Source organism: Protomyctophum bolini (genome assembly GCF_963924005.1).
Source record: "Protomyctophum bolini genome assembly, chromosome: 14".
NCBI lineage: Eukaryota > Metazoa > Chordata > Actinopteri > Myctophiformes > Myctophidae > Protomyctophum > Protomyctophum bolini.
The window spans coordinates 32,419,369-32,444,691 of NC_137875.1; the positions used below are offsets into that span (position 1 = coordinate 32,419,369).

The following is a 25,323-nucleotide window of genomic DNA, read 5'->3' on the forward strand; positions in this document are numbered from 1 at the left end:
AGAGAGGTTTGTTTTCCCTGTAATGGATGCTAAAGATACAACGTCAGAATTGAACGGCACAGGGGGACAAAAGTCACACATTACTTTTCTAGTAATGAGGTTACCGCCTCCATCGATGTACTGTTCCTCGGTCACAGACTCGACTGGGATGTTCCTCGCCTGCTCGCCCTGATGATTAGGGAATGAATACAGGACCAAAAGTTACTGGTTCGACTGGTTCAATACAACATCTTGAACTGAACAGCACCTCCACCACACTGCAAACCCACCTCAAGGGAAGAGAGCAGCCAAGTTAGTAAGAGACTGAATGTTAGGGAACGAGACACCATACGTTGTGCAAGCTTGCATGGCAATACAAGTTTACATATGGATGCAAACAGTTAAGAGGTTAAACAAAAGGTGAGAACATTGCGTAGCCATAGATAGAGAAAACCTGCCATAACTAGGGTGGTCTGTGAGCAAACTGGGCATGCTTCCTTGGGAGAGAAACTTTAAAGATATTTGCTTGACATGCTCATTTCTAGTTACTTTTATTTGCATCTGCCTGAAAAAGTAATTCCAACAACCGTTCTGATGGTTAAATGGGCCTTTGCGAGGTGACTACGCAAGACAATAAACATGACTACCTTGCTTGTTATGGTGCCTTATTATTTTTTTTTATTACTGAAATCTAAATGAATATCTATCTATCTATCTATCTATCTATCTATCTATCTATCTATCTATCTATCTATCTATCTATCGATTCATTATTGAGACTTCAGTAGATGATTATTGAGCAATCTGACAACGTATCGATCTATTTGATCTTCATCAGGTCAACACAAGCTTTGCACGGCTCACAGAAAATCAGCGATTATCATACAATGTCTAACAAACATCTTGTTCTTCAATCAAAGCGTGTGTGTGTGTGTGTGTGTGTGTGTGTGTGTGTGTGTGTGTGTGTGTGTGTGTGTGTGTGTGTGTGCGTGCGTGCGTGCGTGTGTCTCGGAGGTGACCTCTCAAAACAGCAAATTTTGCCAAAAGGTGAGGAGGTTTGCATCTCAGACACATACATACACAAACACATTCACCAAAGAGGGAGGAAATAGCAAGAGAGCGCAAACTATGCTCAAACTATCCCAACACCACTGCAATGTAGGCCAAATTCCCCACCCTTGACTGCCTGAACCAATCCAAACCGAACCAGATAAAACCAAACCAAACCAGGCCTGGCCCTGCCTGCACGCCAGGTCAAGCAGGGTACCTTTAGAATGACCCGGCGCCGGAACACTCTGGTGGTAACAGTCCGTTCCTCGTCCGAGCCAGAATCATTACAACAATGCTGCAGAAGTTATTATAAGGTCATTTCACAAACAGATATGCAAGGAGTCAGAGAGGAAACAAGTACTGTAGAAAGAGGGGTGAGATTTAAGTGTTTTATCTGTTTGTATTATCTTGGTGTATTGTTTTTCTGTACTATGTGTTGTTTTTGTTGTTGGTGTTGAACAGACCTGTGAAGATGGATATCCTTCAGGACAAACCTTTTAGCCCAAGACCCAATAGAGAAAGTTGGTGTCAATCACTTAAAGGAGTAGTGCACCCCAAAAATGACTAGTTATTTTCTATTAATTACACACCCCATGAAGCCTTGAATAAAAATGTTGTCACATTCCTGAGCCAATAATGAGACTTGGTCATCAAATGTTTGACACGGGAAAGTGATAAAAATAAAATAATCTGGAACAATTCAAGTATTATTTGGGGTGAACTAGTTTAAGCCCTATTTCAAAAAGGTGAAAATAGGCGACCTACAAGCTCACAAAACGCTCTGTGATGCACCATGTTGTGGACTTAATAGATCTGCTTTAAAAAGCTTTAATAAATAAATAACAAAACTTAAAAACGTAAAGTTGATAGTTACTCACAACCCATAAGAATGCTTTCCAAACAGAAATTTGTTTGGGGACCAATGGTCTAGTTAGGGTTTGAGTTGAAACTGTGGTTATGAATATGTAGAATCTGGTGAATGTGTGCCTTCCTGTATTAACAGAATGGCAACAGTGAAGAATACTTCCACAGAATATTAATCAGTAGTGTTATTACCTGTACTTTCTTCTCAGACACCAGCGTTCCTTCTTCGTTCCGTCTGCCATTGGATGATTCCTGCGAGCCGCCATGAGGTGAGTGTTGTAAGTGGTCGCCGTTCTGCCGAGATCTCCCTGACTCAACCCTGGACGAGGAAGTGACGGAGTCACTGGAGTTCTCTTGGCTGTGTGGGGGAAGGGAAGGGAGATCAGGAATCAATAGAGATTAACAGAGGGACCTGGTAAGAGCTGCTTTAAAGCACAAATAACATTAAAAAAATGCTTTATATCATATTGTCTATGTCCCTCAATGTTATTTCTAATGGTTTGAGCCTCAAATACCACTCTGATATAACCAGTCCTTGTCATTTCATTCTGGACTTTGAAAGCAGTTTTAGCTGCAGTACCACAATGTCCTGAGGTGGTGGGGGTGCTGATATGCAAATTAATTAATATTTGAGTCATTATAATACTGATAAATACTATATAAAACCAGGCTTGTTTCCATTCCATGCCAGCTTGGAAAATCAACAATGGTGGACATTGTAAACAAAGTGGAAATGCAAATTTGGAACTGAAGACTGAAGAAGAGGAGGAATTATACAAAGTAGGGTGACATTGATGACATCACAATGAGGACAAAATCAGTTGAGCTGTTCCTGAGAGCAATTTCCATTAAAGCAATTTCCATTAAAGCACCCATATGATATGAAAGCCTGATTGTTCAAAATTGGTTATTTGTGGCGATAGAAAACACATATGGGAGCCCCAAAAACACAAAAGGAATTGAAAAAGTTTAATTTTATGTTCAATTATAGGTTATAGGTCCTTTAAAAAACAAACATAGATCTAGTATTATAATTATTTGTTATCAATTTAACACTTGCTACAGTCCAACATTGAAATTGACTTTTACAAGATAGACCTCAATTCGAGATGGTGATTAGATTTTTGTAAATGACTAAAATCTATCTATATTCCTGGAGTGATGTATTCAGTAATAATGCCAGCATACACAGTACAATTCACAGCGCTCATTCATCCATCCATCCATTTGTACACTGTGAATTAAGTTAACCCTAGGGATTTTACAGCGTATGCTGACATTATGGCAGCACTGAACACAGCATTGAGAACAGTCCTGTTACAGTAAGTACAGTACCTGTTTTCCGGTCTGTCCAGCCGGTCCGAGCTGATGCTGCGGCCCGGTGTGGGCGGCTCCACGTTGACGCTTGACGACTCGCTCTGCCAACCTGCTGGAAATGAACACATATCTTTTTCTGCCTGCTCCACCCTACTGAGAATATCCTGCACCCTGGCCTCCGTCATCTCCTCGCCCTCCTCCGTGTCCTCCGAGCCTAGCTCCCTCTTCACCTCCTCCAGCAGAGATCGGATCTCCTCCGATATCTCTTCGTCGTCTCCGTCTCCGCCAGCCTCCTTCTCCTCACTGGAAGTGGAGTCACTGGGCTGGAGGTCCGCCAGCGCCACGACCCAGGCCTGAGGGGAGAGGTCTAGGGGAGTGGCCTGCTCCTCACAGGCCTCCAGCTCCTCTCGTGTGCCGTCTACGCCAGTCACGACAACTTCAACTATCGGGGTTTCTCCTTCACTGCTAACTAGCAACCTACTGCTCTCTTTATCCACACGTCCACCCACGTCTCTCTTCTCACTCTCCCCTGCTGCATCAGAATGTCTCCCTTTAAGTACCTGGCCTGTCTGATCAACCCACTCAGCCCCCTCCTCCATAACCTTTAAGTCAGATTCTGCTTCTATTGCAGTGCTGTTGTCTTTCACCTTGTGTGCCAATTCTGTCAAATGATCCTCTATCAGATTATGTAGCTCTTCTATTACTTCAGCTCCACACACTGTCTCCAACTTCCCATGCTCTATGAGCTGTTTGTGTATCACGACTGCCCCCACCCTTGCGAACTCCCCCCTGTCTTCTGCAGTAAAATTATTTTCCAGTGCAGGTGTATGCCCGTCTACTGCCATTGACTCACTATTTCCTTCAGTTGCTTCATTCCTTTGTTCGGCCTTTTCATTCCACTCCTCCTCTACTTCTTGTCTCACCCTGCCATTTCCCTCAACGGACTCTGCTGTAGCCATGGTTACAAGTACAACCTCCGCTAGCCTCTCTGTTACTTCCTCATCACTTGCGTTCACACCTTGCTCCTCTGTTGCTCCATTGGGAGTCAGCGCTCCGTCCCCCTTTTGTACTCCGTCAGGCGTCAGTGGTGATACTGACGACACCGGTGACACAGAGGCAGAAGACGTAGAGTAAGCCATGTCTCTGTCTGACTCATACCTCTCGGGAGAGGAGAAAAACTTGGCCTTGTGTTGGACCTCTGCCTCTTGACACGACCTGTCCTCGTCCTCGCTCAGCAGCAGCTGGTCGTTCAGAGCGATGTGAGGCTTGGTGCGTGTGGGTAGGATGGGGTCAGGGAGTACGAAGACAGGGACAGACAGGGCGAGCTCACAAGGTCTGGGGGGGCTCCGAGGGGGACTGTCCGGCTCTCCGCTACCAGGCTCTATCTCTGGGCTCCAGGGCAGGGGCTGAGGTTGGGGGCTCGCTGCGACGGGGGTGTCTGGGTCGGGGTAATGGTAATGGTGGTGTGGGGCAGGGGTGGGGTTGGGGGTGACGGGGAGTTCAGGTTCCAGGAAGTGGGGGTCAGAGTGCAGTGCAGCGGGGGACTGCAGCTCCGCTAGGATGCTCTGATAATCTGTTGGTGACAGGATGACAAATGTAGAAACAAACACCCAAGCACAAGCACATGACATACTGAGTATGACCCAGACCCATGCACACAGTCAAACACAGACACCAACACATGCACACCTCATGACATGGACAATGACACGTAGACTGGAGTGTATAGCATGTATCCAAGCAACCACGAGCTAAGATGGTGATATACATTAACAATAATGATACTGATGCCACAATGAGTCACCTTGCCAAACGGGCAATACGGCAACAGGTGCACTGCATAAAATAACTACCGGTAATTTACTATAGAGCTTGCTCATGTCATACACAAAGGTAAAAGATAAAAGCATATTGGGGGGGGGGGGGGGGGAGTCTTTTAACAGTATTTTAGCAGGAAATATTGATTTCTTATCTTGTGATGCTGTTAAAAGTACAGAGTCACTCAGTGTTTTTGGTGAGATAAGTCATTGAATGTGAGACACACTAGGGACATAAGGCCAGAATAATCGTAGGGTGCAATGGGATGAATGCAGTATGATTACGATTTGAGTGGATGTTCAGTTACATGCTCACATGAGACACAAGAGAGATGAGAGAAAGACGAGGACGAGGACAAGCAGGGGCACCAGAGGCACATGGACGGAGGAGCTAAATGAATATTTCCATAGTGGAGGGATCAACAGGAAGGGACGGAGCAAGGGGGGCGGAGGCCACGCAGGTACACTGACAGTGAGGACAGGGGGAGAGGGAGCGGAGCGGTGGGGAGGAGGGAGCGGGGCTGGGACAACGAGACCCAGAGGGTGACATTATAGGAGGGAAACTGAAAGCCAAGGAAAGGGAAGGGGAGACGGGATGGGAGGACGTGCACAGCTGGGTCCCCAGGGAAGGAGTGTCGGACGGCGAGGGCCCAGGTGCAGGCAGGGAGAGGCTGGAGGACACCGGTAAAGGTTCAGACGGGGGACAGGAGGACGAAAGAGTGAGAGAGGACGGTGTGGTTGGAGCGGGTATAGCAGTAGAGGGGACAGTGGCGACCGCGGCCGCAGGTTCAAGAGGGACAGCGGTGGGAGAGAACGTAACTGCCGTGCATGAAGGAACGGGGGAGTGTACGTCGGCAAAGTCCAGCAGCACGGCATCGGACGGAGTTGGGGGGATAACAGACGGAGTGAGAGCTGGAGAGAGGGGCGTGGCCAGAGTGGGGGATGGAGAGGGAGGTACCGCGGTGGCAGGTACAGGTGACGAGATGAGAGGGATGGGAGAGGAAGGGTGGGGTGAGAAAGGGAAGAAAGCAGATCGGCTGCTGCCCCCGAGCGTCCAAAACTGTGGCGGAGGTGCCAGGTCACGGAGAGAAATGGAGGACTCGTAACTCAGAGAGCGGCGTGGGGACATGGGATAGAGGCAGGGCATCAAGGTAGGGGTACTGGGTGAGGGAGGGGGGGAAAGAGGAGCCAATGGGGCGGTTTCTGACAGTTTGCAAGGGTACAGAGGGACAATGAGGGAAACTACAGGGAAAGACGAAGGTGACAAGGCAACACAATGAAAAAAGAGAAAAGGAGACAACAGAAAGAACAGATGAAAAACAACAAATGCACAGACTGGGTCTTAAAATGTGTTAGCATAACAAGACAGCGAATTAATGAGAGGCGTGACTGAGGACTGATTTTGAGGAATGTAATGTATGGGGGTGGGATAGGTGGGGAATGGAGGAATGGTACACAAGAGGACATCAACAGCACATGACTCTTAAACGATGTTAAGAGCTGTTATGGACTGTTGCCAGCGCATGTGGATACTGCTGGGAGGGGGTGGGTATATGATGGGAGACAGCAGCAGGAGGAAGAAGAGGTGGAAGAGGAGGAGGCGGTCTGTTTTTGTAGAGGAAGAGGCGCTCTCATCTATCCAGGGAAGGCTCAGAGGAAGTGGAGGAGCACTAAGAGATCTCTAAGCTAAATGAGGAGCTAGAGAGTGAACAGAACAGAGTGCACTCTACAGGGTGAACAACACACTAGAGTTCATACAGATCATGCATTAGGGAATTCACAGGCTTGCTAAAATAAAACAGTTGTTTTAATGAAAAGTCAAAGGTTACTGAACAACAGGTAGAAAGAAGCGGCATGTTACAGCGTGCACTTGGTTAGAATGGGATTCCTGACATTGAGTTTTTGTGGCCGCTAGGTAAACGTCATGTTAAGATTTGCACATGTGCATTCACCTGAACAAGAGCCAAGTACTAACGAGTAACACAGAACATGGTACTCATCAGAGTTGTTAGTAATTTCATCTCAGGCCAAATTCAGTCAACTCAACAGGTTGAGAGGCACAATTGTATTGAATAGCCCAGCCAGGTCAAGCTTTTATCATCCTGTGCATGCTATTTGCTCAAAATCAAATGTAACGCTATTGAGATAATGGGTATAAGCCCAATTAAAACGCAAGGGAAGGGGAAATTATACCAACGAATGTAAAATAGGCCATAGCTATTAGCTAATAGCTTCTATTGCAAAACACATTATTTGGCAAAGCAAGGGACTCAGTTCTGGGATTTCTAGAGGCCAGTTATCGAGACGATCAAATCCCAGAAAGGAAATTAAATACAGTACATTTCTCTAGAGATTACCACTGGAAAATATCTGCCACCTATGTCTACGATCCATGCCTAGGAAACTGGCCCATTAGATTAGTGGTTCCCAAACCATTTAGCTCAAGACGAGATGAGAAATGGGCCCAAACTAGTGAAAACAGCACATCTACAGGCTCGCAATGTGCCACACCACGATGTAATTGTGGATTTTTTAAATGAAATTCTTTAGAAAAATGGTTGACTTTATTATGTCTGTATGTATTAGACTTTTTTAATGTTTGAAAATCTTTTGGAATAATAGTTTTATTTGGAGAAATTGTACAAAAGGAAAGGAAAAAGGGATATTTACTCGCGACCCATAAAAAATGTGTCCGCGACCCAAAAATGGGCCCCTGACCCATTGTTTGGGAAACAGTTCATTAGATTGTGGGGCACAAAATTAAATACAACAGGAGGCAGCAGGACGAGGTAAGAGGTCAGCTAGATAGAGCTAAACTTTACCATCAGCCTGATCCCGGAAAACAGCGCTATCATCGGCAAAACTTCTTGTGCCTGAAATGTTACCATAGTCAAATATCGGGCCCTCCAGTAAAGTCACAATATCCATCCGATTGACTTTGGTCAGCACCGCAGTTAAGGCATCCGCTGTGAAGGAGAAGACAAGAGAAAATGTGCTGAGTCAGTTCGTGCAAAGATGAAACAAGAGCTGGGTATGGGTCTTAATTATATACAAGCTACAGTACAGTGAGCGTCCTTTTTTTCAGTGCAAAGTCCTACAAAATTATGCTTTGAGGGACAGCAAACAAATGTTTTCAGCCTCTTCAGCATCCATTCATCTAACCACATTATTATTATTTAATCCCAATATTATTATTGTTGAAGGCAATAAATAGCAGCATAACATGCGATTTCTGATAGTACTGCAACCGTTGATAGGGTAAAGATACTTGTTCATTTTCTCTGGTTTGAGGCTACTGTAATTAGGCCATACTAGGACTGACTGTTCTGACTGTTGTCCAGAACATCTTGTCCTGAGTGATGCTTGAGGACTTGTGAACCCTAGGCTAAAGGATGGATATGCCTCACAAGCAAGCAGCAGCACTTTGAATGGAATGCAGCTGCATTCATTCAACTTGCCCTATCACAAGTTGAATTAATGCAACCATCCTACTGTCATTTTGCTCTGAAAATATGTTGGGAAGAGAGGGAGTGAGAGAACAGATGTTGAAGGAGGCCAGATAGACAGAACAACCAATAGGTGGAAACATATCTGTTGAAGGGGCACTCTGATTCGGAAAGAGACCTTGAATTTAGGAAGCGGAAGGTGTGATTTGTTACGGTGCAAACTTTAACTCTAAAGCTAAATCAGGGACTTAGAAATGAGGGTGCAGGGAAATAAAGGGAGAGAGAGGGTGGGGTAAAGGATAAAGGAGTTGAAAAATAAAATGATATATCAGTGAGAGATATGGACTCACTAGTGGCATTTTTCCCATCACGGCTGACCCATTTCTTTAGCAGCATGAAACTCTGTGCTGTCAGAGAGTTGGGGTTGTCTAGTCGAATGTGGTTGATCTCATCCACACTGAAGTCCATCTCCCGAGCCAGCTCTGCAATTCACACATACAGTACATAAACTCATTAGAAATTATCTGAGCAGTCTCTGGGTACGACTGCTCAGAGAAGCAGTCGTACCCAGACAGCAGCAGAGAGCTTTAGGACTCAGAGCAGCAGTCATACCAGCAGTGGTGAGCGACTTTTATCATTCTTTCTGATGACAACCTACAGCTAAGCCTGTGTCGAGTTCTGTCAGATTTGTCTCTAATCTGTGTAACAATTGGCGTGTAAGCCTTTATTTGAATTTATGATTTTATGGGGACTATGTCTGCCTTTGTTTGTCTTTGTATTCTATTTGTATGTTGCTATGGACCATGTGTCCTTAATAATTCTATACTGTATTTTCATTATCTAGAATTAAAACTGTGCAATGTATTGTCTTAGCCAGTAGATGGCACACTTTTCCAACAGTAGAGTATTAAGGGCTTAGTTCATTTAGGGGCAATGAAGTGAAAAACTGATGGAAAGGGCCACAGTGAGAGAGCGAGAGACAGAGAGAGAGAGAGAGAGAGAGAGAAAAGAGAGGGGGAGAGAGAGAGAGAGAGAGAGAGAGAGAGAGAGACAACTCAGACAGAGTAATGCAGCATTTTCTCACCGGTCCAGCTCAATCCCAGGTGGTCGGCCACAATGGCCATGCGCAGGTCTGTTCTCTCACATGGGCTCTGGGGACCTGGGGTAGCACAGGACAACAATTAATCAACACAGCTCACACTCCTCTGCCCTACACAGTGAAATGTAAGAGAGAAAAGTAGTAAAATAGATATACAGATAAGAGAGAGAGAGAGAGAGAGAGAGAGAGAGAGAGAGAGAGAGAGAGAGAGAGAGATAGATAGATAGATAGATAGATAGATAGATAGATAGATAGATAGATAGATAGATAGATAGATAGATAGATAGATAGATAGATCACTTTTCTGGCCACCTGTTTATATTTATCAAGAGGAGAATATGATGTAACCATCAACCTTAAGAGTGATTTTAAAAAGGTTGAAAATGCATTGTATTTAAATCCTGGTGCAGACTCTGACATTATGTATTCTTTGGTCAGAGTACAGTACAGGCACGTTGTGTTAATTTAGAATAGTTTCCCAGGTTGGCAAGAAAAGGCTTGACCGCACTAGACACATTATGGCATACTAAAATGTGTTAATAGGATATGTGGAGCTCTATGACTATGAATATGTTTATCCTAAAGGCAGGCAGAGACCGTCATAAGAACCACACAAAACATATCAGGACTGATGTTGTTCTACAACACTAAGGTGCACGACGCTATGTCAGACTGCTACTGTATGTTAACATGCAGAGAGCTTTTTGTGTGCGCTAACACATATTTAGGTTGTGTAACATAGCTCAGAACATGGATTATAGGGACTGCTACATTGGCAGGTTTTCAGTAGCCACCCTGCACAGACAGACAGACAGACAGACTTGGGGGGGGTCGCCACGAAGAGACTGGCTGTGCCGGAGGAGGCCCAGTCATTACTACTCGCATGCTTTTACTACCACTACGACGGGGTTGAACAGGCCTGAGAGGGTGGGGTTGGGGGGGGGGGGGAGGGGTTGGGGTGTTGGGAGTCTGGCAACAAGGACAATACAATACACAGTACAGCGATAACAAAACAATATATACAAATTAAATGACAGCTATTGTTTGTAAGAGAATATAACAACACGCCACAGGCATTCCAATCAATTCATCCATCAAACGATCACGACATCATGCAACTAAACGTGATATGTATAGAGAGATAAATATATAGATGTATTTTGAACATAGTGTGAAAGTTTTACAAACTAGGCTTGATCTCCGCGACGGGGGGCGCCCGAGGCCCAGTGACTGCCTGACTGCCTTCCTTGCCACCAGTCCGCCTACTCCTCCTGCTTCTCTCACTGCCGGAGGCCCTGTCCGTCGCCGCCGCCTTTGCCCTTACGGGCGCGGCCCCGGCCTCAGCCCTCGAACCTCTACCAGACCTGGATGAGCGGGAGGGCTGGGAGGGCTGGGAGGGCTGGGAAGGCTGGGAGGGCTGGGAGGCGTCCGACAGCGAGGTGCTCCGGGAGGTGCTGTCCTCCTCCGACTGTTCTGTCTTTTTCTCCTCGTCTGACAGCCGGTCCACCAGCTTTAGCGTCTCCCCGCTAATCCCTTTAAAGTACTCGATGGTGCGCTTACAAACCTCGCTAGGGTTCTCCTGACTGTCCTTTCTGCCTGATGCCTCACCTGCGACACTGCTCACCTGATGCCTGTCCTTCAGTGGCAGCCTCGAGGGCAACTGTATGGCTGCTCTCTCTGGGTCCAGTGCCCTCGTAGGCCGGGATGTGACCCGAACGGATATAAGGGGGCTGGCTGTGGCAGCTGTGCTGCTCTTTTTAACATCCTTGATTGGGATTCTGGACCTGGGCTCTACTTTGGCTATGGCTGGCTCTGCTCTCTTCCTAACCTCAGCCTTCACTGCTTGTTTGGGTTTCTGTTTACCTATGGCTGTCCCCTGTGTGTGGAACGTCCACCCTGATGCTTTTACTGGGAGCCTCGACTTTGGCTGCTTCACTTCGCTTTCTTTAAGTGTTTCACTCTTCCTCTGTTCAGCTTGACTACAACTGCTCCCTTCTGCCCCGTTGTCTGAATCCCTACAGCTTAGCGCTTCTATCCTGCTGGCTTTCTGAAGTGTGGGCTCAGATGATGACTGCAAATTAAACACCACACTGCCACACTGGATGTAGTTGGCCTGCACACTGGATGACTCCAGGTTGTTGTTGTTGTTGCTGTTCTCGGCAGGGTAACCTCTCCTCTCTCTATTGGTCTGGCTCCCTGCACACAGACCCTCTAAGCTGATGTACTCTGGCACTATCTGACCCTCTGACATGTCAACTTTAACTTCCGCTGGATCCCCCAAGTCTTTTTTCACAGTTATGGAGGCAGCGATGCCCATTTTAATGGGGGTACGTAATTTGGGATCGACCTTAGAGGCCGTGATCGTACACGAGGCCATCTCGGCTAAGGTGTCACCGGTCGGGGCGTCAGAACCGGTACAGCCAGTGCCATTGCCGGTCTGTGCAGGGCCGCACTTTGCTGCTGCTGGTGGTGGTGGTGATGTTGGTGTGCTGCTGTCTGTGGTGGTGTCTCTAAACTCTACTGTGCCCCTCTCCCCTGTTTTTTGAGAGGTAACTACACCCAGGATGTTGCCCCCTCTCCCCTTGTCCCCTGATTTAGGGTCAGAGGAATGCTCACCAATCTGGAAAAACTGAAGCCTCTCTTCAACAAAGTCCCGCTTGCTCATGTCAATAGCACCACTGCGCGTCATCTCAAACATCTTCCCCTCGTGGAAGGGGAAGGGGTTAGGCTCGCTAGTCGGCGTGCTCTCGTCAGTCGGCGTTCGAGCGGGGGTTGTGTCGGGTGTGGTGGCCTGTGACTTGTCTTCTACTGACAAGCCAAAGGGTTTGGGGTCTTCGTCTTTCGCTTTTGAGTCAAAGACACCATCATTGTCATTCCCTTTGGATGACCAGGGGTCAAAATCGAGACCTTTTGTGGCAACTGTCTTAAACGTGGAGTTCAGCTCCTCTTCCAGCTGGTAGCCAAAGTAGTTATCTGCGAAAGTCTGTTGTCTTTCTGGGTGTCTTCCTTCAAGGGTGTAATCCTTTTCTTCTTCGCTGTTTTTCGCAGATGTGCTACTTTTTGTCTTTCCATTATCCCCTCCTTCCTCACATTTCTCTTCCTCTATCACCTCTAACTTAGACTGACTGAATGAGCGGTCAGTCATTTTGCCATCAGTGGAAAGGCTAGATGTTTTAGGGTCTTCACTCAGCCCATCATCCTCATCCTGAAGGTCATAACCATCTAAAGAGTCTATCTCTGTTGCATCTGTGTCATGGGAGAACTCGGCAGTGGTTGCTATGGAGCAGTCAGTGATCGACTGGTCATTGCCATTTTGATCAAAGTCCTCTTCTTCCCCCTTTAATAGGCCATTGATCCCCAAATCAATGGGATTGTCATTACCATTTTTCTCTGCTCTTTTGTTCTTTGGCTGTTTATCTCCCTCCTCTTTCATTTTGAACGTGTACTTCTTTACAGGGATGGGATGGAAGACAGACTCGTCATCGCTGGTGTCACTGTCATCGGCTCCAGGGGGGATGGGCGACGGTGGCTGGACTCTGATGATGGGCTCAGCGAGGAGGTGTCTATCATGCTCCTCCTGGAGGTTTACTTCCATCATCTCCGTCTCCGCCTCAGAGGAGGCACAGGATCCCCTTTTCTCGGGGTCCGAATGCTCTGCCTCTAAGGGAGGAGGAGGGGGAAACTCTATATAAGCCACTCTCTTGTCCTTGGACTTCTGCTTTGATGAATCCTGCTTACTACTGGATGGCTCTAATGAAGATGGCCTGCTCTTTTCTTTTGGCGGACCTTTGAAGATGAATGTCTTCCCATCGTCTGACTCAGACTCCTCTGGGATGGGGCTCGGCATGCCGGACATAGAACCTATCAGAGAATCTGGCGTTCTAGATGTCAGACTCACATCCTCTGAGCTGGGCGTCTCAGGGGTAACAGGACTCTTCCCAGAGCTGTCCATAAATGTCACCTGTTCTAGCGTGTCATCTTCAGGACTTCTGTGAGGCGACGGCGGCTGCTTTTGTTTAACTGTGTAAAACGCACCCTTGGTCTCGTGAATGGTCCTACTCTCGTGACTCACTATCTTTTTGTATGTTCCCAGTTGGCCGGTGGCTGTTTCCTTCTCATACTGCTTGCCTACCTGAATGCTAACATAAACTGGTAAAGGTTTGATATCTTTATAGCCCTCCGTGATAACCACAGGGGTTACTTGATCTAAATACTCTATTTCATCGCCTTCTACACCATTACACACTACATTTGACATAGCATCTAATGAATCAGTGGATTTCCTTACCAATGTAGACCTATTGGTCTCTGAACCACTGTGTAACCGATTTCTAGCTACTGGAGTAGGTATGTGAGACCCTGCCCTATCACAGGGTTTAACAGAGGTATTTAATGAGGTGGATTGGCGGTTTTCTGTGAAATTTGATTGCACTCTAACAGGAATTTGTGATTCCGAGTTTTTTTTTAGACTGCCATTGCTTTTCGGACTTTCTCGGACCACAAGTTCTGTGTAAATTATTTTCTTGGTGGTCTCCTGCCTTTGTGAGTCACTGTTATTGCTGTTATCTTTCCTTGTCTCGTGCACTAAGTGAGATGTTTGGATGTTTGGTGATTGGATTTTATAGTTCTCATTTCCCTGGCCCTGGCCACTTTTGAACAGGTTTTTGTCGTCCTGTTCTTTTCCATGTTTGGGAGAGAACTCACTATCTAGACCTCTCCTCTGGTTTCCCGGACTGTCCGGTGTTCTAGGCATATTTGAGCCAGCAAAAACTTGATATGCAGGTATGTTACTTTCTTGGAGTTTCCTGACCGGAGGATTTGAATTTTGACCCCACTGAGAAGCCATTTCTTGCTTTTGACCCTCTTGTTCAAACTTTAGCCTCACTGCACTGACTTTGGACGATGACACTTGATAAGGTTTAGGGGTTTCACCTGTGCTTCCCTGCGATGTTCCATCGACCTGTTTTCTTCTGTCAGAATCATTATACTGCAGAAGAACTCTCCTCTCTGGGCTGCTAGGTAAGCTGGCACATTTCCTATCATTAGAGCCGAATCTGTCTCGAAGTCTTTCTCGGTTCGATTCTTCTCCGCTACCTGTGTACCTATACGCTGACCTCTCAGGGCTGCTGTGTGTAGAGCTGGGCCCTGATCGTGTTTCCCTGCAATCTGACCTGCGTGATTTCTTCTCAGGAGATGACAGCTCATCATTTAGTTTTTCTGTTTTTTCACGAAAGAACTGAGAAACCTCGCTAAGCTTTTCCTCTGCCTCTTTTACAGTCCTGTCAACTCTGTCTCCATACATGATTTGTTCTCTCTGCTTAACCGGTGCGTCGTCTGACACACGCATCCAAACAGAGTGTTTTGGGCTGCCAGGCTCAGAGGAATACTGAAGAAGTGTCAGTTGGTCAAAGTTATCATCTACATTGGTCATTCTCCCAGATTTGTCAAATACATTTCTAGATGACCTGAAGACATATTCTGTCCTTGGCACACTGGGTCTACCCTCACTGTGACTGCTCCTGTCTGGCGAGTGAAAACGAGATCTATCCCTCAAGTACTCCTCTGTGTCAGAATGACACTGTTCAAGTTTCTCAGAGAGAAGCATTTTTTCTGCAAAGTTATAAGTTTCCCCCCTAAGTTCTGATGACTCATCTTCATTGTACTCTACGGATTGCTGGCTAAGTAGCCTCAGGGTTTTGTATGAGTCGTCTGTCATGAGGTGGGCTGAACTAGGACGGCTGTCCTCTTCCTGCGACATGGGTGTGTTCATTCTACATGACTCGAGGTAACCTGGAAGTGATTCCTCAGGCTCCTCCTCTTCTAGCCTGTTTCCTGGGTAGTAGTACATTTCCTTCTCTGGTTGATTTTTAGTCTCTCTGATGATGACCTCTGTCGGTTCTGTTCTGTTGTTGCCCTTTTCTATGTGAACCTCAATTATTCTTTCTACCTTGGGTTTAGAGTTAATGTCCTCAAAGTCTCTCTGTGATGATTCCTCACAGGAGGATTTATGTTCAAATAGTCCAGCCAACTCTCTAGAAGGGTCCCTGCCTGACTGAAATGCTTTCATTATATCATGGACAGACATAGTTTCCTCACACCGTTCAGATGCCGGCTCTTTGCCTGGGGGTTTGTGGTACACCATCCTAGTGGTGGTGGTGATATGAGTCTCCTCCTTCACCCTCATCCCTTTTCCCATCGGATCATCGTCAGGGCTAACTTTTAATTGATATCCTTTGTTTTGGTCCGACGTGGATGCGCTTGGACTCAGATGACCTTTAGGTTCAGAATCATTGAATCTGACAGCACGAGCCTCCTCCATTGAGGGCTGTTTGCAGTCCTCTGGGGACTCGTAGCTCCTAATGACGTGGACTACCTCAGTCCTAGTCTCAGTGATCATTGGAGGAATGGAATGTCCTGGAATGTCCTGGAAAAGGGCCTTGGGCCCCATGCCTTCTGCACTTTGAGGGGCAGAGGGTGTCCTTTCACTCCTGGTCTCAAAGCCACTGTCTGAGAGGGGGCTCTTATCCTGCTCATGTGAAATGTCATCAGGGGATTCCAGCACAGTGTCTGCTCCGAAAAGCACATCTGCTAGTTTACTGAGCTCCTTTTCTGAGGCTGAGGAGCGCATGTTAGGCATTGGAGGCATTTTGAGCTTGTGCTCCTGCACTGCTATTGCTGGCTTTAAGACACGTTTCTGCTTCTCCTCTCCTTCCCTCTTGCCCTCGTCTGCTTTATGCTTTGACTCAGCCATTTTGGAAAAGGAATTGCTACCGACATCATTTGTCAGGTAGTCAACCACTTTGGACAAATTAAAATCTCTGTCTGCTATTGGCTTCGTTATGATTTGAGGGACCACTGTCTCATATCTCGGTGGATAGCTCCAGTTGCTTGGCGGTTGCTCCACTGGTACTTTGGAGTATTGTATGTCATCCAGTGTGCTCCTGGATAGTGAAGCCCTGCCATCCTTTCCCTCATCTTTAGTCAGGATCTCACTAACTTTAACCAAATCTTGTTTCACTCTCTCTACTATCCTATATGGCTCCTCATCCTCCATCTTAGCCTCTTTGGGTAAATTAGACTGTAATCCTTTGTTCGCAATGGAATTCGGGTCAGTTTGTAAAATTGCTGACATCCGGATCAAGTCCTCTTTCATGTCGGCTACGTCCTTCAGTATCTCTTGACTGGATGACAGTGGCGAAGTGGTGGTTGATTTAAGGGCAGCAGGGGACATAAAAAGTGGGGATTTGACAGGTGAAAGAGTCCTGGCTACTGAAGACTGCAACTGAGCACTTGCCTCAGCGGGAGGAGTTATCTTGCGAGGGGACAGAAGGCCAGCAGCTGACTTTGACACCTCAGGGAGCTTCCTAAACTGTGGGTCCGGCAGCACATTTATAACCGAGTACACAGGAACAGTCATTGTGCTGGATGTCACGACAGTGGTGCAGTTGGTTGGGGATCTCAGAGAGGGATAGAGGGAACTAGAGGCTGAGGATCTGATGGACTGGTAGGAAGAAGATGCAGAAGAGGACATGGACTTCAAGGTGCCATAACCCGCAGAGCAAGAGTTAAATGTTTTCTCAACCTCGTCAAAGGCTGCGTTGACGCTTGTTGTTGCCGCATTAGTGGTTGCCTGTATTCTCTCCTGTAGACTGCTGCTGAGAAGGGAGTTGGGGGACAAGGAGCGGTAGTGAGTAGGGGACACAGTTCCATTGATCAAAGCAGCTGCACTGGGAGCAGTGTTAGATTTAAGTGGTGAAGAGAGGGAGGCAAACAGGCTCCTAGTGGGGCTTGAGGCATCTGCAGGTGAGCGGACAGAGAGACCGGGGACAGTTTTTATAGGCGAGGAAGATGTGGAGCTGGAGCCCACCACAACGGATTTGTATGGCATTGATGAGCCGTATATGTTCAGGGAGGACTTGGGAGAGGTCGGTGGGGTCATGGCTATGGACGACCTCTCCAGAAGAGGACTCCCCCCACCAGCGGGGATGATAGGGGAAGTCCTGGCAGACAAGGCTGCCAGTCCTTTCACAGACACAGGATCTGGGGAGCTTCTCCCTGGCGAAGCCAGGGGATTGGGGTTCTGAACCGGGTACGGGGACTGCTGGACCACGGTTTTGATTGGGGAGGACATGCTCCGGTAGGAGCGTATGGGAGAGGCCATGTCACTGGCTGACTTGACGGAATGGGCTGGTGATCCAGGAGGGATGTTGGTCTTGATCGGGGAGGCGGAGGTGATGGACCATACAGACTTCAGTGGAGAGGCAGAGGGCGTGTTGGATGACGAACTGGAGAGGGAGCCAAACCCAGACCGGGCTTGACCAGGGACGGCGACAGGAACAGCCGACCACGCCTGATAAGATCTCGTTGAAAAGACAGGTTTGTAAGGGTAGCCAGTAGGCTGTGTTCTCTGCGGACTTCGATCAGGTGTTTCTTGAATAACAAGTTGATCCAAAAGTAATAAGGAACAACAAAACGTAAAAATTGAACAGAACAATAACGTGAAATAAAACCAGAGAGAGAAAGGTGATTGAGTCAGTGACAGCATTAACCAGAATAGCAACAGTTGTAACATTGTTTACTTGAATTTGAATTACTAAATAAGGATGGAATGGTAGTGGTGGTCTCAAATTGTTCATTAATGAAAAAGTACTGTAGTAGAATACCTAATAGCTAACAATGGAGCATGTGCAGGAACATAAAATGCTTTACATAATGGTGGAATGAATGATAAAACAATTACGCAAATATTCCATTGACTTTTGATGTGCTTTATCTGTTTGCCTCTTTTCTATAGTGCCTTTTTACAAAATGGTTGACACACTGTATAGACAGTAGACACTGTCTGTCTATACTTTCATTTGGTTCATTTTCAATGCCAGATATGACCCCACAAGTGTAGATCACTAATAAAGAAAAACACCACCTTGCTGGCCTTGAATTTAGAAAGAAATATGAGATTGCACTTTACAATGGAGGTACTATCAGCCAACCATGCCCGTTCAGTTTCTATATCAATTTCAACATGAAAAGTACACAATTTGTTAAAGTATACACAAAATGTCAATCCATTGTCAATCCATTATCAAATAGGCATGGATGAATGAAAACAGAACTGATAGTCCCTCAATGTTGCTTATTGTTACAGCGCACTCAGTATAGTGGCAATATTGAATGCAACAAGCCAGTGTAGATATTGACAAATTGTGGTTCATAGGCAACTTAATGTAAAGTGCAACCCAATAGTACAATATGATATACACAGCTGAACACAATCACAAAGCCAATAAGAGTGAAATGGTCAATAAAGAATAAGGAAGACCCAAAAGAATGCTTTTATTCTACATGAGTTCATAACATTTTTCCAAATCATAAATGAACAAATGGATAATGCAATGCCAGTGTTTCCACATGTATAAAACAACAATAAAGTTCAAACAGGAAGGAGATTTTCACAAAATGGGGTAGGGTGTGGGCAAAGCGTAAAACACACAATAAACCATGCAAATGGATCATTTGATGAATGATTGTGGATCATGGCATGTCAGCTGACAATGAATGACTGTGGATCATGTTGCTATGCTGTGGGTGTATGGAAGGTTTACTGCAAAACGGGACCACCTAACACTGAACTTCATTAAAGTACAGTCAACATATAATTTCAATTTGATGATTTCATGGAAGTAAAAATGGGAAACTCACTCAATGCAGGGTCAGTCAGATAGCTGTAGCGCTTACGCAAAGCTAAGGAGGCAAAGGTATGACGTCGGTCTGGCTTTTCAGTCTGCAACAAACAAAAAAAAGAACAAAAAGATGATTGAACATAAAAAATGGTATTCTAAAGGAGCGGGTGTATATGTATAATCTTTTATGTTAAATTTGTAAATTCAGACACTACTGTGTCTGGGGATTTTGGGGTTGGTTGCAGTGCGTCAGTGCATGCTGTTAGTAGTACTGCACAGGGAGAGGCACTGTAGGTGACCGAACATACAGTCACCTCTGGATGACTAAGAGACAATGCTTGACTAATTGGTGGGAGGGAGTGTCACCTTGGTTGGGTGGTGCATTTCATTATATAAATGGGCATCTATGCAAGCAATAGATGCTTTGCCTATCTACTCAAGTAAAATAGGCATAGAGAAAATACACAAGGTAGGGGGGGGGGTTGGTCAACTCATTCTCTGCCAAAGTCGACTCTGGGCGACTTGTTTTTCCAAAGCCCACACTGCCAAAGATGACATTGGAAGATTTTTAGTTCGTACGCTAGATGGCGCTCTTTGCCAGTCACAGTTTGAGGATTCTTTATGTATTTACTCTGCCAGTGAATGAGCTAATTGTCTATTATTGGTGGGGGGGGGGGGAATTATTTGTCTATTATTGTAAACTATCGTTATTAGCATAAATGGACCGAAGGAAAATTAGTATTGTTTAGTGTGTTACAGTCAGGTTTAGGACATGGGTGGGGTAAAAGGAAATCCTAAAAGATTCTCAACAACATAGATGTGGCTGAAGGTTAAAGTTTTGTTATAGATTTCTTTAGGTACCATGGTACCGTATGAACGTTCCTATGAGTCTATAAATACTATGGGAGACTTTGTGATTTTTCCGTTATGGGAAGGACGACAGAGATGGGGGAGGAGGAGAAAAGAAAACAAGCCGAGGCGTGGCACGGAGATAGTCTCCGCAGGACTCAGGATGAGGACAATACTAAAGAAACCTTGTCGAGTAAAACAAAACCAACGGTTTGGCTCATGCACGCATCGCACAATGAGGTCACTTTTCAGCAATGACTAAAAGCCATGAGGAGGAGATCTGCCATGAAAAGCCTCAACTCAACAGTCACGGCGCCACAGAACAAAGGTCCTCACGACAACGCGGTTAACTTGCTACGGCCCCTGAGACAAAGCCAGCGGAAAGGACGACAGAGAAGAAGCGGGTCCATGCGATGATGAAGAATCCATTTACCTCATCATCAGGATCAGACTCCATGTCCTGAGGGTTTCCAAGATGCATCGTGGGAAGCGGAGAGAGATGACACAATGGACAGCAGGGGCGTTATAGTGGGGCGGGGTGGTGGAAACAAAACTTAGGGAATGACAATGGTGCAGCAAAGACAACAAAAGGCCTGGGAAAAAAGCTATGAGATTAATAAAACGGTAAAAAATAGAAGATAAAAAAAATAAAATCCAGCAAAGTAACAAAAGCAAACAACGACATATTACATTGTTTCTCGTGATCAATGAACACCACGTCAAAAGAAACAAAATAGAGAAGTGCATTTCTTTTCTTTTACATGATTCTCCTATGCCCATGGAGAGCCAAGCAATGCGTGACTGCATGTGTGCACGCTGTGGGGTCTCATGGCTGGCACAGGCTTGAACACCCATAAAAGACACAAGCTGCAGGCAGGCATTTCTAAACCAAATGAAGTTCTCAACACTTGTCCTTGGCATTAAAACATTATTTGCGTTCTATCCCTTCAATTTAATTTACATGAGGATGGTATGACATGGCCTACAGAGAATAAAGAGTTCAAATAAGTTGAGCCTACCTTCCTGTGAATTGGCAGTGTGATATTCAAATTGCATATGGCAGCCTGTGGAAGACCTTTACTGGTTTTCGGGTCTTTCAGGAAGGAGAGTCGGCCACACGGGTCTTGGCTCATGTCCCTGATCTGTAGAAAACCAAACCATGATAATTAAATACATTTAGCCCAACAAAAACTCTCATGATCCAACATGTCCACAGCATTAGTTTAAAACTCTCATGATCCATGTCCACAGCATTAGTTTAAAACTCTCATGATCCATGTCCACAGCAATAGTTTAAAACTCTCATGATCCATGTCCACAGCAATAGTTTAAAACTCTCATGATCCATGTCCACAGCAATAGTTTAAAACTCTCATGATCCATGTCCACAGCAATAGTTTAAAACTCTCATGATCCAACATGTCCACAGCAATAGTTTAAAACTCTCATGATCCATGTCCACAGCATTAGTTTAAAACTCTCATGATCCATGTCCACAGCATTAGTTTAAAACTCTCATGATCCATGTCCACAGCAATAGTTTAAAACTCTCATGATCCAACATGTCCACAGCAATAGTTTAAAACTCTCATGATCCATGTCCACAGCAATAGTTTAAAACTCTCATGATCCAACATGTCCACAGCAATAGTTTAAAACTCTCATGATCCATGTCCACAGCATTAGTTTAGATCCATGTCCACAGCATTAGTTTACGTAAAATCTAAATCTGCAATCGAAAATGCAGCGTATTGAATTTGGCTTCCGATATAATCTGCAATTTTTTGTCAATTATTCTGCATTAACCAAAAATTAAATCCTATTACTTCAGAATGAATGTCAAAGTGAAAAGTATAACCAAGATTACTGATTTTACGTTAGGTATTTGTTGCATTTATGTACGTAAAAGATTCATCAGGCAGAAAATATCTTAAAATATATTTTCAGAGCCTGTATTTAATAAAAGAAAAACAGGAATGCCATGATTCTGACATGCACAAATCTAGCCTGCTTAGGTTAGCGTGGCTCTGCCACGTGAGAATCAATCACTCTGGTGTTCCTGGTCTTAGGATACTGCAAGGACATCAGTGATGATATGCTTGTCAGCATGTTTAGAGGACGATCATTTCATTCCTGACATCATTGGATCAGTGACAAACATACTGTACATCAACAGGCCCATAGTAGGTATGTAGTACAGCGGCTAGGTACAATTACTGAACAGCTGCAGGTTCAATTCCCTCCATAGTGTGTCATTTAAACAACTTACCTCCAATTTACTCATGATGAGAGTGCGTCAGCTACTGTAAATGTATAAAACGTAAACAATGAAAAGTATACCTTCACATTGAAAGGAAGTCTGTTTTCTTTGAAGGAGAAGAAGTTGAAAACCAACTGCGTTCCTGTCTTGATCAGGGGGGACAGGTTTCCATAGCAATCCACATAGATAGGCTTGGTTTCAAGGACCTATGGAAACACCCCAAAAGTGAATTTGGCATGACTTGATGAACAAAAGGAAATAAGGAAGAGTACAGTACCACATTGGGGATGAGCTACTGCTAATAAAAGCAACACCCCCCCCCCCCCCCCCCCCATACTCCAATTCAACATAAAGATCAAACCTCAATATCTTTGCTCCTGGCGACCTCTTCAAAGTTCTCCTGCTGCTCCAGTGTCTTGTCCACCTTGTCATCCGTCATGCAGAAGCAACGCAGCCGAGACTCCACGACGTCGTTCATCTTGGCAAACACCACAAACTTGGCCAGATACGGCACGCAGATCAGCTCCCGGTATAACTGAGACGCTAGACTTACCGTCTCAGGAATCTGGTGACAGTCTGCGAGCCAGAACCTGGAGAGGAGAGGAAAAAATGGATAGATTTTTTTTAATTGTGTACTGTTATGCATCTGGGATCCAGCCAGGAGAACCATTTGCCTGATATGAGTAAGATATACAGTAAGAGCTTGAGCTTTCTAAATATAAATATGCACTGTTCATTTTAAGAAATTGAGTCTTGTACCACAGATTCACAAGGCACCATTAGCATTTGTATTCTGCTTGTCAGTAACAATCTGAAAGGCAATTTGCACCAATGAAAAATAAATTGTGAGTTTGTTCTACCTATTACAATCAGTCTCAGAGATAAATGAACACCCTGGATTTGACTTTGTAGTTTTGTTTGTTTGTTTGTGTTTTCCTTTGATGAGGCACACTGAGTCACATGACAGCTCTGTAATAATCTAATTTCAGAGGACCAAGGACTGCTCTGTTCGCATCAGGCCACACAGCCCCCACATGACTCCAATCCTGTGAGGACAGGATTCCGTGACTTTGTTTACAGGAGCCAAAAAATCCTCACAGATATTATTTTCTCTCTCTCGGTTGACACATAGACGTGGGATGGAAAGCTTGAGTCACGCCTCAGTAATATACAGTACATACCCCAATAATGCTGTGTCACTTGGGGGAATGGGATAGAGATAGTGTGTGTGTGTGTGTGTGTGTGTGTGTGTGTGTGTGTGTGTGTGTGTGTGTGTGTGTGTGTGTGTGTGTGTGTGTGTGTGTGTGTGTGTGTGTGTGTGTGTGTGTGTGTGTGTGTGTGTGTGTGTGTGTGTGTGTGTGTGTGTGTGTGTGTTTTAGGGCATTCATTAAAAAATCGAAAGTCGAAAAAATAATAATTTTAAAATAATTTTCAATTGTTTTCCCCATATCATTTTGCTCTGTGTGTGTATGTATAAATTTCAAACTGTAGGATTGGTTATTGTGACGGACAGAAGTCATTCTTTCCCTTTGCATACCGCACCAGAGCGCACTCGCCTATTAGTTCGCATTGCATTCAGAACGCGCCCTTAATTAAGAACCTAACTGCAGCTGTGTGTGGCTGTGTGTGGCTCTCAGCGGTATCCCACTATTTACTGGCTGAAGTTGAACTGCGCTGTGTCAGAGAAGTAACAGATAGAAGCGTGCAAACCTTAACCCCAAAGTATATCCCCATACACCTCCGTGCTGATGCAATGACTGTCTGTTTCTGGTTTAGCTTTACGCGCGGGACGCATGAACCTCTCCGTCTTCTGGTCAGTGCGGGTTGTTGTTTATTTGCATGGATCAGAAAATAAGTAACAAACAAACATGAGAACGTTATCGAGTTGTTGAGGAGGAGGAGGAGGAGGAGTAGAAGGTCCACGTCGTGGATGTGGAAGGTAATAGCATATTGTATTCTGTTGATGTGCCAACTGCTGCTGGCTGCTATAAATGTTAATATAGACATATGTCTTCTATTGTGTTCTGAAGGTCGGTGAGGTGAGCCTACTGCCACTAGTGTTAATGTTATATTTTGTATCGTGTTCTCGGGTGCCAATTATGCCCCCTCTCCTGTTGTGTTCTCTTTTCTGGTCTGTGTACCAGTGTGCGACGCACACTTGCTTGTGTGCCTGCACTGTTTAGTATTTACTATAACATTTTTATGTTTCGATAATCAGCGCTTTGCCATATAGATGATACATACACTGTGCCACATTGGAGAGGCCACTGTGTGCGCAGTGCTTTGTTTAACATGATCCGTATTCGAGCGTGCGCTCAAATACGGTGCATCGACTCAACTTCGACTTTACTGTCTGACAAGTCGACTTGGAAAAATCTCAACTCGTTAATGCCCTAGTGTAGTGTGTGTGTGTGTGTGTGTGTGTCTTACCTGGCCGACACATTTGTGGTGAAGGAGACACAGTCCGTGACAAAAGACAGTGGGGTGGTCCCTGTGATGTCCTCCCACTGGGCAGGGGATGTCCCTCCTGCAGGGATGCACACCAAAGCATGACAGCATGTTAATGGGATATAACCGCTATCCTTCATTTTCCTCATTCTTTCGCCTACTTTCTTTTTGCCCAGAAATGTCTTGGTCTCCCCCATACCAAACATGGAGGCCTGCTCTGCAGCAATTTGGTTTTCGAGTCCAGAATGTTAAATGGATAAGAAAATGTACAGTACGTGATAATATTTGGATCAATGCTCCTGCTAACTATGTTTTTTTGGGGGCAATGGGGCATCCCTCCAAGGGAGTTTTATCCAATTGAATGAATGTACCGACCTGTAAACTCGTGAGGGGTAATCCTAACCCAATTTTCCAAAACCCAGCCTCTGTTGGGGGGGTCGGGCATAGCTAGAGAGCAAACTGCATACACCTCAACTAACTTTTTTCATAGCAGTGTGTGTGTGTGTGTGTGTGT

The 25,323-nt window shown here is 45.4% G+C and overlaps 1 protein-coding gene across 4 annotated transcripts in view; it reads right to left on the reverse strand.

Moving 5' to 3' along the window:
* The window catches only part of LOC308328203 (ankyrin-3-like), a gene marked incomplete at its 5' end in the record, with an annotated part of 141,456 nt that overhangs the window by 4,512 nt on the left and 111,621 nt on the right, over positions 1-25,323 (reverse strand). For 2 of the 4 annotated variants that reach the window (XM_080781943.1, XM_080781942.1), the window contains 14 exons: positions 85-168; positions 1,247-1,324; positions 1,494-1,523; positions 2,086-2,251; positions 3,229-4,783; positions 7,850-7,993; positions 8,824-8,955; positions 9,558-9,632; positions 19,272-19,353; positions 20,535-20,561; positions 21,121-21,243; positions 22,442-22,567; positions 22,723-22,951; positions 24,792-24,888. In XM_080781943.1, coding sequence (XP_080638069.1) covers positions 85-168; positions 1,247-1,324; positions 1,494-1,523; positions 2,086-2,251; positions 3,229-4,783; positions 7,850-7,993; positions 8,824-8,955; positions 9,558-9,632; positions 19,272-19,353; positions 20,535-20,561; positions 21,121-21,243; positions 22,442-22,567; positions 22,723-22,951; positions 24,792-24,888 — 2,948 coding nt within the window. Of the gene's footprint in view, positions 1-84; positions 169-1,246; positions 1,325-1,493; positions 1,524-2,085; positions 2,252-3,228; positions 4,784-7,849; positions 7,994-8,823; positions 8,956-9,557; positions 9,633-10,760; positions 18,003-19,271; positions 19,354-20,534; positions 20,562-21,120; positions 21,244-22,441; positions 22,568-22,722; positions 22,952-24,791; positions 24,889-25,323 lie in introns of all 4 variants that reach the window. The other 2 variants (XM_080781941.1, XM_080781944.1) reach the window with 2 other exon arrangements.